At 27.3% G+C, this 19,245-nt stretch overlaps 6 protein-coding genes across 13 annotated transcripts in view; 5 read left to right on the forward strand and 1 right to left on the reverse strand.

The window, feature by feature from the left end:
• The window catches only part of LOC114129135 (Kv channel-interacting protein 1-like), a 390,998-nt gene that overhangs the window by 300,865 nt on the left and 70,888 nt on the right, over window positions 1–19,245 (reverse strand). The window lies entirely within an intron of this gene.
• LOC114126117 (cuticle protein 7-like) overlaps window positions 1–19,245 on the forward strand; it is a 63,649-nt gene that overhangs the window by 7,490 nt on the left and 36,914 nt on the right. Inside the window, exon 1 of one of the 4 annotated variants that reach the window (XM_050200796.1) lies at window positions 18,415–18,525. The exons of the other annotated variants lie outside the window; for them this stretch is intronic. Within the exon in view, the coding sequence (XP_050056753.1) occupies window positions 18,430–18,525 (96 nt within the window). The 5' untranslated portion in view covers window positions 18,415–18,429. Of the gene's footprint in view, window positions 1–18,414; window positions 18,526–19,245 lie in introns of those variants that run through there. 4 annotated transcript variants of the gene reach the window in all.
• Window positions 3,003–4,520, forward strand: LOC114126128 (cuticle protein 19-like). Its single transcript, XM_027990011.2, has 2 exons — window positions 3,003–3,429; window positions 3,717–4,520. The coding sequence occupies exons 1-2, from the start codon at window positions 3,418–3,420 to the stop codon at window positions 4,083–4,085; spliced, it is 381 nt and encodes a 126-aa protein (XP_027845812.1). The 5' UTR covers window positions 3,003–3,417; the 3' UTR covers window positions 4,086–4,520.
• Window positions 6,100–6,975, forward strand: LOC126550047 (cuticle protein 7-like). Its single transcript, XM_050200843.1, has 2 exons — window positions 6,100–6,173; window positions 6,289–6,975. The coding sequence occupies exons 1-2, from the start codon at window positions 6,162–6,164 to the stop codon at window positions 6,808–6,810; spliced, it is 534 nt and encodes a 177-aa protein (XP_050056800.1). The 5' UTR covers window positions 6,100–6,161; the 3' UTR covers window positions 6,811–6,975.
• Window positions 9,514–10,455, forward strand: LOC114126120 (cuticle protein 7-like). Its single transcript, XM_027990003.2, has 2 exons — window positions 9,514–9,679; window positions 9,848–10,455. Exons 1-2 carry the CDS (start codon window positions 9,668–9,670, stop codon window positions 10,298–10,300), a joined length of 465 nt encoding a protein of 154 aa, XP_027845804.2. The 5' UTR covers window positions 9,514–9,667; the 3' UTR covers window positions 10,301–10,455.
• On the forward strand, window positions 14,293–19,242 carry LOC114126108 (cuticle protein 7-like). Of its 2 annotated transcripts, none has more exons than XM_050200829.1 (2): window positions 14,293–14,447; window positions 14,576–15,164. In XM_050200829.1, the coding sequence occupies exons 1-2, from the start codon at window positions 14,352–14,354 to the stop codon at window positions 15,020–15,022; spliced, it is 543 nt and encodes a 180-aa protein (XP_050056786.1). In that variant the 5' UTR covers window positions 14,293–14,351; the 3' UTR covers window positions 15,023–15,164. The 2 variants fall into 2 exon arrangements, with proteins under 2 accessions (XP_050056786.1, XP_050056792.1); XM_050200835.1 differs by lacking the exon at window positions 14,576–15,164 and adding an exon at window positions 18,654–19,242 and having other exon boundaries at window positions 14,294–14,447.

Below are 19,245 nucleotides of genomic sequence, written 5' to 3' on the forward strand. Positions count from 1 at the left end.
TTGTTAAATCTGTAGTGATCTATGCGAGTCTGGGAAAGAAAACAAATATTACGCTTACAACCACTTAACAAATTTATAATTTAAAAGTACTGTTAAATTAAAGTTGAAAAATGGTAAGGTTATAATTTTTTAAGAATTATACGTAGATAATGTTCAGCTTTCGGATTCACATATTAATTGATTATTATCTTATGAACGTATTTTAACTAGTACAATATAAATTCCGTCTTAACTAAACATACGAGTGATTAAACTAATTCGCCCACACTAACCTATATATATATATATATATGCATATTATTACTTAATGACTAACGCGTGTATTATTATAGTATATTATTTGACATCCATTCATCGTCATTCGTCATCATGCTCGTACGCATTAATATTACACAATAGCAAATTACACGTACGAGCGCTGCACATTACACTCGTTTGATCACTCTGAGGTCATATTTCTCATAGAGTCTGTTTGTCTTACATATCGCTGCAGGTCGGTAGCTGGATCGCGTCAATCTGTTATTTTAGAGAAAATGAAAAAAAAAAACGATCAAATATGATTGACGCCCAACTGGTACATAATAATACATATAAATGGGGCGTAAACGATATAATATAATGTCATTATATATACATTATCGGTTAGAGCCAATGCGATAAACTATAATAATAATAATAATAATAATAATAATAATACATAATATTATGTTGCACGTATTAGTCTACTGTTCCAGTCGTACGCATACACGCGTCTATTACACTTTACTTGTTACACTTTTTTTCTCTCACTTTTGTATTATTTAATGCACAATTTTTTTTTTTTTTAATTAATATCGGGCATGCATGGCGTGGTGAAGGTACCAGCTCTTAAAATTCAATTAACAGACGTAAAGAAATATTGCCCCGAGTGACAATATTACGGGGCGTGAACAATACCATAAAACAAATAGTGGTCTAACAATAATCAGTAATATTGTACCGTTGACAACAATTTATTTTGTGTAAAAAATAGTTCAAGCTTTAAAATTATAATTATGTTATGATAAAAAATTTTTAAACATTATAAGTTTTATGGATGTAATATTGTAATAATATTATATTCAGCACAATCAACCACAAAAACTATGTATATGATAGTATTAAAAAGAATATATTATATTATAATATTTCAAATTATTAGTTTAAACATTTTATGTTTTAAATAAAACATAATTGTATTAAAAATAATACATATTATTAGTTTAAATACCGTAGTTTGTATATTATAATATTGATCACGTAACTTTTTAAATCAAACAGAAATAACAAACAAAAAAAGTTTCAAAATGCAAAATTCAAAATTTGGCACGGAGAGTAATAGTTATAGTAACGTTTATGAATTTTTATCAAAGATTTTCCTAATCTCAGTAGTAAAAAGGTCCGTATTATACAATCGTAAAGTACCCAATTTTATTTATTTAAATTATTGAAACAAATTCACCCAAATATGCAGAATAATTGATTTTACTAAGATATTTTTACAATAAATAAAATATTTTAAAACAGATATACTAAGTATATGTATTATGTACCTATATGTAAATTTTAACTAATTGATTCACATAAATTCACACTTTATTGTCTTGTATATTAATAATAAGATATATATATATGATTTTGTAATATTGTTTAATGTGTTGCACATATTTCAATGATCAATTTGTTATATATTTTTATCACCAATCTGTATAAAAACCATGTATCTTAAATTAACATCTAATATAATAATATTTATTTTACTATGTTATAATCCTATTTTAGCTCTTTCTTGGAACGTAGAATTTCTAGGTATAATAATTCAATGTCGTTAGAAGGTATGACAGATAAACACACAATTATGTAGCATTAATGTTATGCACTTAAGCTTTCTAATATTTTAAAGCCAATGCTCTTAATAGAAGATTTTTTTGAATATTTATTCTAATAAAGTATTTTTTATTATAATAGCTAGCTATCACAATAATAGTTATCTCATAGATTTTTTCTACGAACTAAAAATGTTTTATACGTTATACACAAATTAGATAGAAATAATAATTTCCTATTAAAAAATTCTAAAATATAAAATGTACTCCTGTTGTCATGTTTTATTTTTTTATTTATTGAACTTGAATTTCGGTGGCAGTGACCATTAGCTTTATACATTATATTAAACTATGTTTTTTACACAACAATTATTATAGTATAAGTTTCTTAAATGTATTATTTTATTTCGGAGAATTTCAGGAATGAGATGATTATTTCAGGACTGCTGTTGTCATGCGTATTAACTATTAAATATAATTATCATCCAATATGCACTTTCATAATACCTACTATTTATTAAAACTATAGTTGAATTTTAAAACGCATTTAAGTTGGTGTGATCATAAATCATACTCGTAAACAAATATCTTAAGTGCGTACACTAAAATACTCATATATAATCATTCAATAATGCATTAACATCTGTTAAAATATGCACTAAAACTTCAGAAATATATATTTACGAGTATATGCACTAAAATTTAAAATAATTAATCAATTTTTTTTTTTTTTTTTATATCTGAAACATTATTTATTTAAAAATATTCGGTTATACAATTAATTTACTGATTCAGCAAAATGATTGATAACATTTTTAACGTATTATAGGACTGTACAAAATCTTAACAATAAACATACTGCAAGTACGAACATTTAAAAAAAATATATAATCATAAACAGATAAGTACGCATGTACCGGTTTATATAATTGTATTATTGACTGCAGTCGAGTCGCTGGTACATATATTTATCTATCTTGAAAATACGAAAATATAATATAATATTTTATATCATATTATATCATACTTAAATCATATGATAAATTAAATGTCTGTGGTGTATTTTTTTTTTATTTTAATTTTTATGAAATAGCATAATATTATAAATATAATATATTCCATCTATAAAAATTTGCTTTCAAGTATGATACGGAATATGTAAGCACTTTTAAACTAAAAAAAGTCAAATACCCATGCACTAACTTACTAGCACTGTTTATAAGCTACCTATTACAAATATTATAGAATATTAAAGTGTCTCAATGCATTACGGCATCAAATTTATTATTTTATTCTTTATTTTTATATCGGATTACTTAATTTTTCTCATATTTATAAGGAATAAAAATGTATGTAATATTATGTATCTATGTATAACAAAAAAATACCTTTATGGTATGACCGGTTCACGAGTACGTGGAGAAATAAAAGTCTGGAGGGACTAGGCAATGTGTACGCATTCAACATAAATACTGAGACGTTGGAGACACTATTTATCAGTTGACAGTTATCGTGATAATTGTTCACGTGCATCTCAAATCTATAAACGCAAACCGAGTACGAACAAATCACAATGAATATCCAGGTACAGTACAAACCGAAAACAATTTATTTTTTTTATAAATATCCTAACATATTTTTTCATCATTATGAGTCCATCTAAAGCTGCTATATTTTATTTGAATGTTAATCGTATTTGAGATATGATTAAGTATTGTCAGATTTTCGTAAGATATTGTAGAAATAACATATTATAGCTGAATCATTAATGCTAATCGGGCGTGAGACGTTGTGATGAGATTATTCTTATAATATTCTACCCATCATGGCAGAAAGTATGTTATGAAAATTCAACAGACGTTTTTATTTTAGATTATCGTTTTCGTCGCATGCTTGTCATCCGCCATGTCACAATACGTCGTTCCGGCATATCCCGCTTACCACGTGGCACCGGCAAAGGCTTACGTTCCAGTTGCACCCGTCAACGAACCGACGCCGTACAGCTTTGTGTACAGCGTAAACGACCCGAGCACTTACGACGTCAAGAGTCAGGCCGAGTCCAGCGACGGCAACGGTAACGTAAAAGGCTTTTACAGCCTCTTGGAAGCCGACGGTTCTACGCGCACCGTCGAGTACACCGCGGACGACTACACCGGATTCAATGCCGTCGTCAAAAAGGAAGGCGGATACGCTTCCGACGTCACTTATAAACCTACAGCAGCTCCCTACAAGCCGTACTGAGAAATTGGAAGAGAGAGAGAGTGACGGCCAATCGCCACACGACCTTCGTCCTCGACGTTTATAATCCACGTGCCGCGCGCGTTTCCGGCCGCGTCGCCGCTGACACATATTCAGTCATTATACTATTATATTATTATATATTTTAATAGTTCAACGAATATTATTATTGTACCAACACGTTCTATAGTTAGCTGTTGCATGGACAGCAGTTCGCGTACCTACCCATACTCATATAGCTATAGGTCATTAGAGCGGTTCGTACACTTTAAGATTATAACTATTAGTTACCTTGTAAATAATTATAGGCTATGATTTATTTGAAACCAATTTGAAGTTGATATTTATTTGTATATTATGTACGTTTATCTGCATTTATTATTATTATTATTAAAATATTGACACAATATAATAATATATTATAACAGAAAATGAAAATATGCGTTTATATTATTGCAATAATATTACATTGTGAGTTGTAATTAAAACTGATTCACAACATCGATGGACCAAATTGAAAATATTCCATAGAAAATCATTCTAATATTTACAAAAAAATGTGCTGTACATTTCACCTGATTTGTACTAATTACTCTTTTTCAATACGTATCTCGTATTATATAGGTTTAAGTTTCTAAAAAATGTTCAAACCTAAATATAATGTCTTGAGAACAGGTTTTCAATTGTTTATCGATATGGTTAATTGAACAGAAGTCATACTTGAACTAAGGTTATCGATTTTAAATATCATTATAATTAAATTATTTTCAAATTGTATATTTTATTGGTTTATTCTTCTTTGTATTTAATTTTAATTCTACAAATTTCCATTTATTACTTTAACAACATATTTTGATAATTAATCGCAGGTCATCTCTCTTATCAAAATACTTTTCATACAATGTAGGTATATGAAAGTCATTGCTATAATTTTATAGCAAAATTATTTAAAAATATGTTTGAGTTGCCCATAAAAGTATATACTGAATATAATACTACAAAATTAATTATTAAAAATTAAACATCAATCACAGAAGGTGAGTGTAAAAACAATTTTATTTCATCCAATATAAATAATAAATTATCATATAATATTATGAGCTATGATGTATATTAATCGTCATCGGACTGAAAATTACGAGTAGCAGTTAAATAAATACTTATTTATACTTATCCACTATTTTCACAAGCCATTCTTAAGAAAACGCCATAAGATTAAGACACGTTAAATTAGACATTAGTTTTTTTTTCTGTAACAAAAAATAAAACATTTAAAAATTTTGATAATATATTACAATTTTAAATAAAGATATTTCAAATTAAATTTCATTAAATTTATAATTATAATTGAAAAAAAATTATATAAATAAAGGTATATATACTAATAATTAGTTTGGTAATGTATTAATTTATAAATACTATCAAATTCTACCCAGTATGTTAAAATATTATGCCTACATAATACTTTTTCAATATAAGTGAATCAAAAATATGTGATCAATACCATTGATCTTAACTTAATGTATTAATATTATTTCTATAATTAAATTAAGTTTTAAGTAAATAAATTGCACAAAATAGAGATATTTGAGCAAACATATTCTTATGCTGTAGCAATAAATTAAATAATAATTCATAAAAAAAAAAGTATACTGTTAAAATGAAACATTAAAACTGGCATATATGAATATACATAAAATTATAATTAAAAATAGTATGAGTACATCAAATTGGTGTAAAACATAAAGCTAATACCTATAGCTAATAAACTATATGTTAGAAAGACATTCAAGGAAAATGAAATAAATAATAATTAAATTCACTTTCAAAATTTTTGTTAAATAATTGTATCATACTTGATATTATGATAATAGTTAGATAATTATTTCACTGGGCAAAATTGAACTACATTAACTAACCGGTCTACTGCCAATTAATATTTGGTAACGAAACAATATGGAGGGAAAAATTACCTTCGATATTTCTGTATAAATACTCTATATTCGATGAGGATAATCACCAGTTACTTCTCTACTGTTCATTTGTTCAAATCAAATAATCCAAACAACACAATCAAAAATGGCCGCTAAGGTAACGATACTTGTGAACAGTCTTCCCTTGTACATTTTAATATTTCCAATCGATTTTGTGTGTTGAATTGCATTGATTTTTATGTTAAACTCATGTTCGTTATTTTTTTTTTCAGATGATCATATTCGCTGCCTGTGTGGCCACCACACTCGCCCAATACGCCGCCCCAGCTTACCCAGCACCCGCTTACTCAGCACCAAAGGCTTACGCCCCGGAACCCACATACGCCCCGAAACCATACAGCTTCGAATACAGCGTAAACGACCCACACACCTACGACGTGCACAGCCAATCTGAATACAGCGACGGATACGGCAACGTCAAAGGAACTTACAGCCTTTTGGAAGCCGACGGTTCAACCCGCGTCGTCGACTACACCGCTGACTCCTACGGTTTCAACGCTGAAGTCAAGAAAATCGAAGGTGGATACAAAGCCCCATACAGCGCCCCAGCCCCATACAGCGCCCCAGCCTACAAATCCGCCCCAGCCTACAAGCCTGCTTACTCTGCACCAGCTTACTCTGCACCAGCCTACTCTGCACCAGCCTACTCTGCACCAGCCTACGCTGCACCAGCTTACCCAGCACCAGCATACTCTGCACCGGCCTACAAACCAGCCCCATACAAGGCATACTAATTCTCAACCAAAAACCATTCCGACTGCGTCACAACCCCTTTCACTGAGCTGAGTTCTCGTTAGCGAGAAACGGCTTTGCTTCTCACATTACCGAACATGTTTAATTTATTCAATTGTTAATTTATTTATCAAATAATTAATAAATTATTTGATTCATATTACAAATCGTTTGTACTTTATTTCGTCACCTTATGAGCGCATTGAATTCCTCATCGTCGTCAAAGCATCCTAGATCGGGTACTGGAACTTTTAAAATTGTATTACAGCCGATCGAAATAAAAACCAGGATCTTACTTACAGTTTATTGGTGTATTAATAATAAACAATTTAACCTTTAAGGCATTGAAAACTCAAATTCATAATCCTACAGGTACGAATTATTTTTAATATCCTTTTTTTAAATATGTAGTTGATTTTGATATGCAGTAATATAATATATTTGTCATGGTCAAAATAATAAAATGCATACACGCGAAGTACTGTCAGTATTTCACTATCATTTGAATGTGTTAAAATAATATACGAGTAAATAGTCAAATTATATCAAATTCCATTTTGAAAATATCATTATATTATGTATATAGTTATGGTTACTGTTACTGTTATTAAATCATACTGGCAACACCAGTATCCAGTATATACTATATATACATATATATAGTTTAACGAATGCATTTTATGTCTGTCTAGTTCTTGAATTCAGATACCTATCTAGATTAAACCTTTGCACCTTATTGGCTATGAAAAATGATGTACAATTTATTTCTCATGTTGGCCACTTTATTAGTAATGTTTTCATAGTTGGAAGTGTAATGAACTGTATTTTTCATTAGGGGTTGTTTATGGTATGTGCATAAAACATGTACATGGCTGTTTGCTTATTCGAAAATAAATAAAGCAGCTTTGTATATTGTATCTTTTAAAAATAGAGTTTTATAAAAACAAATGTTAGTGATCAGAACATTTATATATTTTTTATATATTATTTTATGCACAATTAAATTTCAAAAACATTTAGATTAATAAAATTTTATGCTATTATATATTTTTACTTATGCAATATTCGCAACGTAGTACTATACTGTATGCTGATATTGGCTCAAAAGTTAATAACAAAATAATATTAGACATATACATAGACATGATATTTAAAAATATATAAAAAAATCTAATGTTAGAATCAAATTTTGGTCATTTATATCAGTTTCAGTTGTTAAGTACATTCGTTGAATTGGTCTCCATTTTCTATATAAACATCAAAAATGTATTAAGAAATGGAAAAATGTAATATTTATCATTATGATAAATTTATACTTATATTATATTATTATATTTAAAATGAAGTAAAATGGAAAACGATAAAATAAATAAATTTTATTTCAAAATTCAAGTGTAATCATTTAATGCGACTAATAGCAATATAAGTAACTATATTATCATAAATCATACTAACTAATTTAGGCTGAACATCTTTGCTTAGAATCATTTTTTGTGTACAATGATTTATCATTTCATTCAAATTAATTTACACATCCGTTACAGTGACTTATTTAATGATGAGGTGTACTTGACACTTTTTATACATGCGAGTACTTAGGTACCTACTTTTCTCTACATTCCATTCAAAATATTAAATGTTTTACTTATAAGAGTAAGCATATAGTATATAGTTTCAATTTTAAATACCAAAGTAGATTTATTTAAAATATATAAATTATAATCAATTTCAATACTTAAAAATCAAATTTTCAACAAGCTATTAATTAGTTGTAAGTAGGTATTTAAATTTTTTATAATGGTGTACTGGAAAACTTTTTATGTAATATATATAGTCACTTAACTTCAATCATACAAGCTTAAAATGTTTTAAGGTATAATTTTATAACTAATTACTACACATTTAGAAAAAAAATCTGTTGAATTGAAAATTTAATCTGTCTTAAAAAAAAAATAATAATAATAAAATAAAATAAAATAAGTAAATATTAATCAGAACTTAAATAATTTTTTTTTTTTTTTTTGATATTTCTCATGGCATTGATACTTTTCGAAGAAATGAGTATTTTCTGTTAACTTACTCGATTGGTATACTTAAATTTATAATTAAATGAAATGAAATGCATTTGAAAATACTAGGATTTTTCGTTATTATTGATGAATTGATGATAAACAAATTGACTTTTCAAAATATACATTTTGTACAAATACATTAATAATACCTGTTGTATGGACATCAAATTGAATATAAAGCTAATACAGTTAATACAGTTGAGTTTATATATTATTTATAAAAATTGTATCAATACATTCTATTTTACAATAGAGTTGTAATGATCATATTTATTTTAATATTAGTTAAAACTTGAAATTTTAATAAATAAAAATGTAATATGACAATATTTACACATCAACAAAAAATTATAACTTACAAAGTAAACATATATTGCAAGTAATTGTGATGAAAATACAATTATAAAAAATTAGATTTATACTTTTAATTTAGCTCAATTTGAAAAAAAATTAATTTACTAGTAATATATTATTATATCATATTAATAATTTTGATCTACTTTTCGTATGAAAGGATAGTTTAGTAAAGGGGCGGTAACCACTTAAGCAATGAACACATACAAAATAAATATATATTATACTATATTATATATTATATGACCGATGACCGGTTTTAGTGCATTTATAATCAGTAATCACTACCATATGTGACAATCAAATGTGTTGGAAGGGATGAAATTGAAACAACCGTTCAACATAAATACGGAGAATCAATAGTGAACACCAATCAGTTTAAAACAACAGGAACACCCATCAAAAACAGAACAACTCAAAAAAATCAAATAAAATGGCCGCCAAGGTATTTATATTTTGTTTGATGATATTGTAAAATATGAAAAATAAAACTACGACTATAATGATAATATGTCTATTATACACATAGTTTAAGAGTTTTAAAAATATAATATATATTATATATATATATATATTTTTTTTTATTCTATTAATTCATTCCAACATTTTATAGATGATCATATTCGCCGCATGTGTGGCTTCCGCTCTCGCTCAATACTCCGCTCCAGCTTACAAGCCAGCGTACTCAGCGCCCGCTTACTCAGCACCAAAGGCTTACGCTCCAGAACCCACATACCCACCCACCCCGTATAACTTTGAATACAGCGTAAACGACCCACACACCTACGACGTGCACAGCCAATCCGAATACAGCGACGGATACGGCAACGTTAAAGGAACTTACAGCCTTTTGGAAGCCGACGGTTCCACCCGCGTCGTCGACTACACCGCTGACTCCTACGGTTTCAACGCTGAAGTTAAGAAAATCAATGGAGGTTACAAGGCCCCATACAGTGCACCGGCCTACAAGCCAGCTTATTCTGCACCCACATACGCTGCACCAGCTTACTCAGCACCCGCATACTCTGCACCAGCCTACAAACCAGCCCCATACAAGACATATTAAAAAGTCTCAATCCATTTTTAAGCTACGCCGCTGTTTATGACTACCATCAATAAACCACTGTCATATTCATAATAATAACTTCGTTACCTGTTCACAAACCATCTTTTTGTCATCCTAGTATTTATTTTTGTAAATAAATAGTAAATTCAATTGTATCGAACATTTTTTTTTTCATCTGAACCTTTACAATTACGTTTACGTACATACCAATTCTCCTACTTATATTTATTTTCATTGAATAAGAATATAGTGTTACACACTATATAATTTATTGGTGTCCAGTAGCCATACTAATTAAGTGCATATATTATTACAACATAATATTTTAGTTCAAAAAAAGTTATTACAAAACTATTATTATTATTAACACAGGATTATAGTATAAATATTATAATATTAAAAAATGATTTTATAATGGTATTTGATAATAATTTTTTATATGAATCTAGTTTTTAGTACTTTTAGAGATTAACAAACTATACAATGGAAAAATAAGAATATTTACACATTCGATTAATAAGTTTTTACAAAATCAATTTTGTGTATTATATATATAAATTTTTTTTTGGTAAAATGAATTACATAAATACTTGGAAATGTTTCCAGTTATTTAAATATTTATAAACATTTGAAATTTTTTAATTTTCTAGTTATTTGGATTTATGTTAATAATTATTTTCTTAATAAACATTCCAAGTTATTTATAAGATAATTTAACAGCAAATAAAAATGTCAAAAATATGTTATCATTATTTGTTATAAATAAAAAGTTTATACTTTGACTAAATTATAACAATTTTAAATTCATACTTTAGTAAAATTTATAAAATTTTTAATTTTAAGGTTAGGTAAAAACTTTAAATATAAGATTCATCATATTATGATGCTTTTATTGAATTTTAAAAATATTAAAAATACATTATTAACATTTAAATATCTTATTTTACAGAAAAAAAATAATAATAAAAAGCTAACTTTGTATCTCTACTCAGAGTAGTTTTTTGTATGAACTAATTTATTATTGAATTCAAATTTAAAGATTCACTATAGTATTGATGACTTTCTCAAAAAAATCAATAGTTAGCGCTGATATTTTTTTTACATTTAAATTTATATATCATAACAGTCCAAAAAACTTTATAAAAAAGTATACGTAATATAATAAAAATTTTGAGTATGAATGAAAAATTATAATGCAATACACAGTTTTAAATTGTTAAATTTTTATATTTTTTTTTTTTTTTTTTTTTGTAGCCAGTACTATTTTTTATGATACTATTTCAACTCAGAATTCAGTTCAAAGAAAGATTATTGATAATATTATAATAATATACTTATAAATACAATGAAATTTATTTGTGTTTAAAATTGGTTAATAAACGATATATGTACAGTATATTATAAATAGTTGATACATATGCTATGAACATATTGGAAATAGTCATTAGTGACAGTGTACAAATCTATAATTTCTGCAAAAAAAATTGAATTTAACCAAAATTTATAGAAAGGGCTATAGCAAATTGGGTAAATATCTTATGTCACATATGCAGAAAGGTTCACATATACACAAAGGTTGAGTCCCTTTGGTATACTGTGATTAAATCAACAACTATTACTTGTATGTTTTTATATTTACATATTATTTACATTATTTTCCATAATAATACAAAACAGTATCCACCTACTGAATATTTTCATTTAAACGATACTTTATCGTATTTTTCACTTTTCAAATGATTTAGTTAATGATATGAAAAAATTATCTTGACAGTTATCGTGGGCACGCTTGAAAAAGGGATTAATAAGCTAACAAGTGCAAAATGAATTATACTTGTATAACCAGAAAATTTCAAAAAGATACAATCTACCAGTTGTGCTTTATAGTTTAAGTCTTCAACTTTTAACGATTTGTGGATTTAAGTTACTATTTTTTTTCATTTAAGTGCATTTTGTATTTTAATTGAATACAATATTTTTGAATTTATTATTTAATCAGTTCTAGTAACAAAATATATTTTGTCGTTTGATATTTATTTTACTGACTTACATCTCAGTTTAATAACTCACAATTTTTTATTATTAGGTTTAACTGGACAAACCCTATACAAAAGTTATAATACATAATAATCTATAGTAACCATGCATATACAAAAGAATTAATTAATTTATTTATTAGTTTGAAAGGTGAAATAATTATAAGAATTCACACATAATGTATAAAAATAAGTTTAATTAGATAATAGATATTAAGCTTTTGTTTTGAAAGTTTTGCGGAAAATGAAAAATAAATCGACTTCATAACAAATTGAATTACAAAATGATAAAGGTCTGGAAAAAATGAATTGGTACAAAATATTTTTCCATAAAAAAGTACAAAAAATAAACAAAAATTTCTAATTGAATAATTATAAGTACAAACACCAATTTTACTTAATAAATCAGAACAATAAATAAATAACTTACATCTGACCTTACAAGGCTGAATATAAATAGTAAATGAAGATGATTCTCTAAAAATACTTACTCTATAATAGTACCAAGTCTTATTTTAATATAATAACCTAATTAATTAAAATTTTTTAAAACATATCAATTTTGTTTACTATCGTTTTAATGAACCCAATATAAAATACGCAATATAATACATAATGTTATACAAGTGCACATTTAAAATTAATACTATGATAAATTGATAAAATATTTAACTGTTTAATGTCTCATCACGACAATAATAAAATAAATATAAATAATAATAATTGAACTCAGTTGAAAATTCAAATATTCAACATAGAAATAATGATAGTATACAAATGTCATAACTAAACAAAAAAAACATTTTTTTTTTTTTTTTTTACTTGATAGTAAAACTTAAGTTGTTCATAAACTTAATTAATAAATATTATGTACCTAGTTAAAATTATTATAAATAAATGTCAGAAGACCAGACAGTAGGTTGGGTATTTTAGGTATTTAAATATTTTATATTTATATAATAGTACAATATTATGCTATTATTAAAATAATATTTATTAGTATTAATATTCAATGGCATTATAAATAAATATAAATATATTTTTCAAAAAAAAAAGTGTTTTAATGCATCTATACAATATACACATACATTTTAGTATTCTTATTAAGGTATTTAAATGACTTATCACATATTTTATTTTCAAAACAGAAACCTAGTAAACTCTTAAAAACTAAGTGATTCACTAACCTATTCACAATCATTATGTTATTTTTTTTTCTTTAAAAATGTATAGAAAAGTAAAATAATAATAATTTGTATTATGCTTTTAAAAAAGTATGAAAGGTATGTACGTGTAACATAAACAAATTGATAAATTAAAATTATAAAAGTGTCGAAAATGTTGACACATTCATGATATTTCTATTGAGTAACAATAAACTAATTTTTGATATAAATGTATCAACTTAATAAGACCCTCATATCCTGAGGTGGTTAGTTAAGTTCAAAATGAACTGCTTCTATAGCAAAGTTTATCCTATTTCAATTTCGTGATTCGAAAAATCTAACACAATCAATAATGTTTAAGACCACCCTCGAAAAGAAGTTTCACTTCAAAAAGTTTTGTCTTATCCAAACATGACTTAACATATTCTATTATACTTATCTAAAATATTTTTAAAAATATAGGATCATTGACTTCTCCAATTTTTTAGATTTCCCATTTATACTGATAAATTATAAATCTTATAAATAAATTTATTTTAAAATAAAACGAAATTAAGTAATTTTTGTATTTGAGATGAGTGGGTTCATAATTTTACAACCGCTTCAACAAATACATTTTAAATAGAGCGTGAACGTGAACGAAATACATATAAAATATTTTTGATGAACTTGAACCATATTTACACTTGTCGAACATAATCTATGTGTATAAAAAAATGAAATGTACTTCACGGGCGTCTACGCCCTGACCGGTTCTTGCTCGACGTTACACTGCAATACTGCAGGTGGGATATTATTCACCACACAACATTGGAAGGGATTAGGAGACACATTTTTAGCTTAAATACCATGTCTTTGGTCTCCATAATCACCAGTTCATTTCTGTACACAGTCATTCAATACTTTGACAAAACAACAAAAAAATCAACTAAAATGGCCGCTAAGGTAAGTTAAGATTATCGTATTTTTATATTTTAAAGCGTTTGCTTTTTTTAAACGAATCAATGTTTAATTTATGAGCCACTTCGGTATAAAATGAATTTTTTTTAATCTTTTTAAACGTTTTTTTACAGTTCATCATCCTCGCCGCTTGCGTGGCTACCGCCCTTGCTCAATACTCTGCCCCAGCTTACAAGCCAGCGTACTCAGCGCCCGCTTACTCAGCACCAAAGGCTTACGCCCCAGAGCCCGCATACGCCCCAGCCCCATACAGCTTCGAATACAGCGTAAACGACCCACACACCTACGACGTCAAGAGCCAATCTGAATACGCCGACGGCAACGGTTACGTCAAAGGATCCTACAGCCTTTTGGAAGCCGACGGTTCCACCCGCACTGTCGAATACACCGCTGACGACTACAACGGTTTCAACGCCGTCGTCAAGAACTCCGCCCCAGCTGCCTACAAGCCAGCTTACTCCGCACCAGCCTACGCTGCCCCAGCTTACCCAGCACCAGCTTACCCAGCACCAGCCTACTCCGCACCGGCCTACAAGCCAGCATACAAACCAGCATACTAATAATTTATTTTATCATGTGCACCAAATCTCTTCTTTACCTTTCATATTTCATACCACTGTTATGAGATGTTCATTATTCACCAACTATTTATGTCATCGTTGTATTTATTTTATAAATAAATAATGAATCAAAATAAACAAAGTAATTGTGTTATTTCTTACAATTATATATGATTAATATCGTACAACCTATGCTTTGTATAGCTTCAGTAATGATAAGGTTTCAATGGTTAAATTTTTTATTTGTGAACCACGTTTATCTTAGCAAAAAAACCTATTAATCGATTATCGTTGCATCTGAAAAGACAGTTGCCAAGAGAGCTAGTAAATAAAAATGTTGAAAAAATATATATACTAGAGTAATTGACACGTGAAAACAGTATAGTGATTGTGTTGGCAAATTATTAAATGTATTAAAAAACTTTTTGGTTTGCGTATTACAATAAAAATTGTATTGTTCATTCAAATCTTCGTGTGTAGTTATAACAATTCTATAAGAGTTGAATAATATTATAATATAAACTTATTCTTAGCAATTCATTCTATATATAATATACTTATAATATGTTAGTTATATTATTTAGTGCTCAGATTTGGTAGCAGCTTTCATAATACATTTGTTTTATTTTATTTTTATAAAACAAATTACCTTCATACTTCACAATTTTTTAATTGTTTATTAAATTATTTTGCATTTTACTATTGAAGAAAAATTAATAATATATCAAAATAATTATCTAAAAACATATTTATGCTATAAATCAGTTACAGGAAGTATCTCATAGTGTTATAGACCATTTGTCATAAATATTAGATATTCTGATAGAGACTTATTGATAAAGCATTTGAGAGAAAAGTGCTTATTAAATTACTTGCATAAGCTTACTAGTTGTACCTACTTTCTATTAAAAAATATTATTGATATGTAGATTATTTAATGAAAAATGGTTTTTTTTCAATATCTTAATGAAATGTTTTTCAATTTATAAGTTTTTTTTTACGTTGCTAATTCTAGGATGACTATCTTTATATTTTAGCATCACATACGTCTTATCCTAAACTCAATATAATCATTAAGTAAACACTAAATAGTGCCAATAGCTGAATATTTGCTAACATAAAAAAAAATAAAATATAATATAATATAAACCTTAATATTATAACCAATAAGTATTTTGATTGATATATAAATTAAAGAATATATTTATATATATATTATATATATATAACTTTACTTTACTGAATGTTTATTAAAACACATTAGCTGTTAAGGATAAAAAGTGAATTGTTTACCATAATACATGGTAATTCTAATCTTTGGACGGTATGAAACAATTATTTTGTTTGATATTATTATGAAATTTCAAAATAATACTCAGATTTAAAATATAGTTACCTTATATTATAAAAAAAAAATTATTAAAACTTACATTTGAAACCATTCTTTTTATATTTTCTTACCTAGTGTAATAAAAACTCTCAAAAACTACCAAATATGGGTTGATATAATAAATAATATTATTACTTCTATTAAATATATCATAGGATTGTTTTAAATGTATTTTAGCTTCTTAATTCAAACAACTTAAAATTATTTTACAATTTCACCTGAATATTAATATGTGCATTGTGCACTAAAAAACTATAATATTGTTGTATGTTTTTATAAAAATTAAAACCTTTATAAATAATTTATACAACGCAATGATGGTAATACAGTAATTTTATCATTTAAAAGTTACAACACATAACTGTAGTTAGTATCGAAGCTAAAAATTGGTATATCTAACAACCAATATGGACTATTTTACTTATGTATTATTAAGATTTTTTTAACAACCATTACACATTTATTTAAATAATAAACAAATCATAACACATAATATAGATCCAATAAGTAAATATATTTTTATTTATTTGCAAATGTAAGAACATTCGGTACGTTTTTTTTTTCAGTGCAATAAATTGCTATTTTGAGATTTAAAAATATATATTTTTTATATATGGTATGCGTTTTTGCTGTTTTAAAAACTCACAATATAGAAAACTTGTGATCAGTTAAATTAATTATGTGTTGTTAACTTTAGTACTAGAGTAAAATTATCTGTTATCAAAGTAAAGGTAAGAACCTAATCTATGGCTTTTTTTTAGATATTTTAGTTTTTAACAAGGTTATGCATAGGTATTGTAAATATTACAAATCAAAATGATTATTTAAGATTTAATAGTTAAAATATCAAAAAAATCCAACGTTTAAGCATAGATTATATTTTTAACCTTGACTTTAATAATAGCCGATCAATTTACTTTAATATAAAAGTTAACAACACTCAATTGATTCCACCAAACTTAAATTGTCTATGCTGTATGTTTATAAAACAGGGGCAATACATATAAGGGTAGCGTTTTTAAAGAAGTATATTACAAACTGATTGTTTGTAATATGAAACGTATGATTCCTCAAATAGTATTAAAAAACTAAATGATTGAAAAATGATCTATGGGAGTAGTTGATACTTAGTGTATCAATAATCGTAAAAGTATATATTGATTTAAATAGTGATATATATGATACGAGATTTATAAGTCGATACTTATCATTTTAATATAATCTAACAATTATTTTTTTTTATGACTTTTTTTTCAAAGTTAATATTAATAGAATTCCTGAATAATTAAAAGTGCTATACATCGATTATTTACAAGTATTGGAAAAGTGGATGAGATCTTAAAATTAAAATTTAACTGTTTCATTATTTTATGCATAGGGCAGTTAGAATTAGTATAATTGTATTGAAATATCGGTATAATTCTTAAGTTATAATGAATAAAAAAATATGTTTAAGGTTAAATAGTTTAGTGGACAGTATATAATAGGTGTACGAAGGTTGGTAGTAATCTAGCACTCCAATGTTGCTAAACTAGTGTATAAGCGGCGCGCTTTTCCAAACTCATTTTTTAATTTAATCAAATCGCAAGTTGATGATCATTCAATTTTTTTTTTAATTACTTATAAAATGAAAACATAAAAGATTGCTTTTGGTTATAACTATCATTAAACGACATAATAATATATACAAATCATTACACGTAAATGTGATAAAAGATTACTGGCAAACAGAGTTTGGTGACGTTAACAATATTATATAATTTAAAAATATAGGTTACAGGTATCAATTTATTTATTTTAAATAGATCGCTAACATAAAAAAAATTGATTTTTTTTATCGAACTTGAACCATATTTCACTGATTTAAATTAAATATGATGAAAATGCAATATGTACTGCACAGGCGTCTCCGCCTCAACCGGTTCTTGTACGACGCGATACAGTGACTGTCCAAGAGAACATTGTTTACTGTGTACGACTGGAAGGGATGAGAAGACACATTTTTAGCTTAAATACCATGGCTTTGGTCTCCATAATCACCAGTTCATTGCTGTACACAGTCATTCAATACTTTGACAAAACAACAAAAAAATCAACTAAAATGGCCGCTAAGGTAAGTTAAGATTATCGTATTTTTATATTTTAAAGCGTTTGCTTTTTTAAACGGATCAATGTTTAATTTATGAGCCACTTCGTTATAAAATCAATTTTTTTTTAAACTTTTTAAACGTGTTTTTACAGTTCATCATCCTCGCCGCTTGCGTGGCTACCGCCCTTGCTCAATACTCTGCCCCAGCTTACAAGCCAGCGTACTCAGCGCCAGCTTACTCAGCACCAAAGGCTTACCCCCCAGAGCCCGCATACGCCCCAGCCCCATACAGCTTCGAATACAGCGTAAACGACCCACACACCTACGACGTCAAGAGCCAATCTGAATACGCCGACGGCAACGGTTACGTCAAAGGATCCTACAGCCTTTTGGAAGCCGACGGTTCCACCCGTACTGTCGAATACACCGCTGATGACTACAACGGTTTCAACGCCGTCGTCAAGAACTCCGCCCCAGCTGCCTACAAGCCAGCTTACTCCGCACCAGCCTACGCTGCCCCAGCTTACCCAGCACCAGCTTACCCAGCACCAGCCTACTCCGCACCGGCCTACAAGCCAGCATACAAACCAGCATACTAATAATTTATTTTATCATGTGCACCAAATCTCTTCTTTACCTTTCATATTTCATACCACTGTTATGAAATGTTCATTATTCACCAACTATTTATGTCATCGTTGTATTTATTTTATAAATAAATAATGAATCAAAATAAACAAAGTA

The sequence above is a fragment of the Aphis gossypii genome, chromosome 1 (assembly GCF_020184175.1).
Source record: "Aphis gossypii isolate Hap1 chromosome 1, ASM2018417v2, whole genome shotgun sequence".
Lineage (NCBI taxonomy): Eukaryota > Metazoa > Arthropoda > Insecta > Hemiptera > Aphididae > Aphis > Aphis gossypii.

Bases quoted from the DNA above. Each gene is read 5' to 3' on its own strand.
- LOC114126108 (XM_050200829.1), top strand. From the start codon at position 14,352: ATGTCTTTGGTCTCCATAATCACCAGTTCATTTCTGTACACAGTCATT. The intron at 14,448-14,575 runs GTAAGTTAAGAT...GTTTTTTTACAG, and splicing joins CAACTAAAATGGCCGCTAAG to TTCATCATCCTCGCCGCTTG.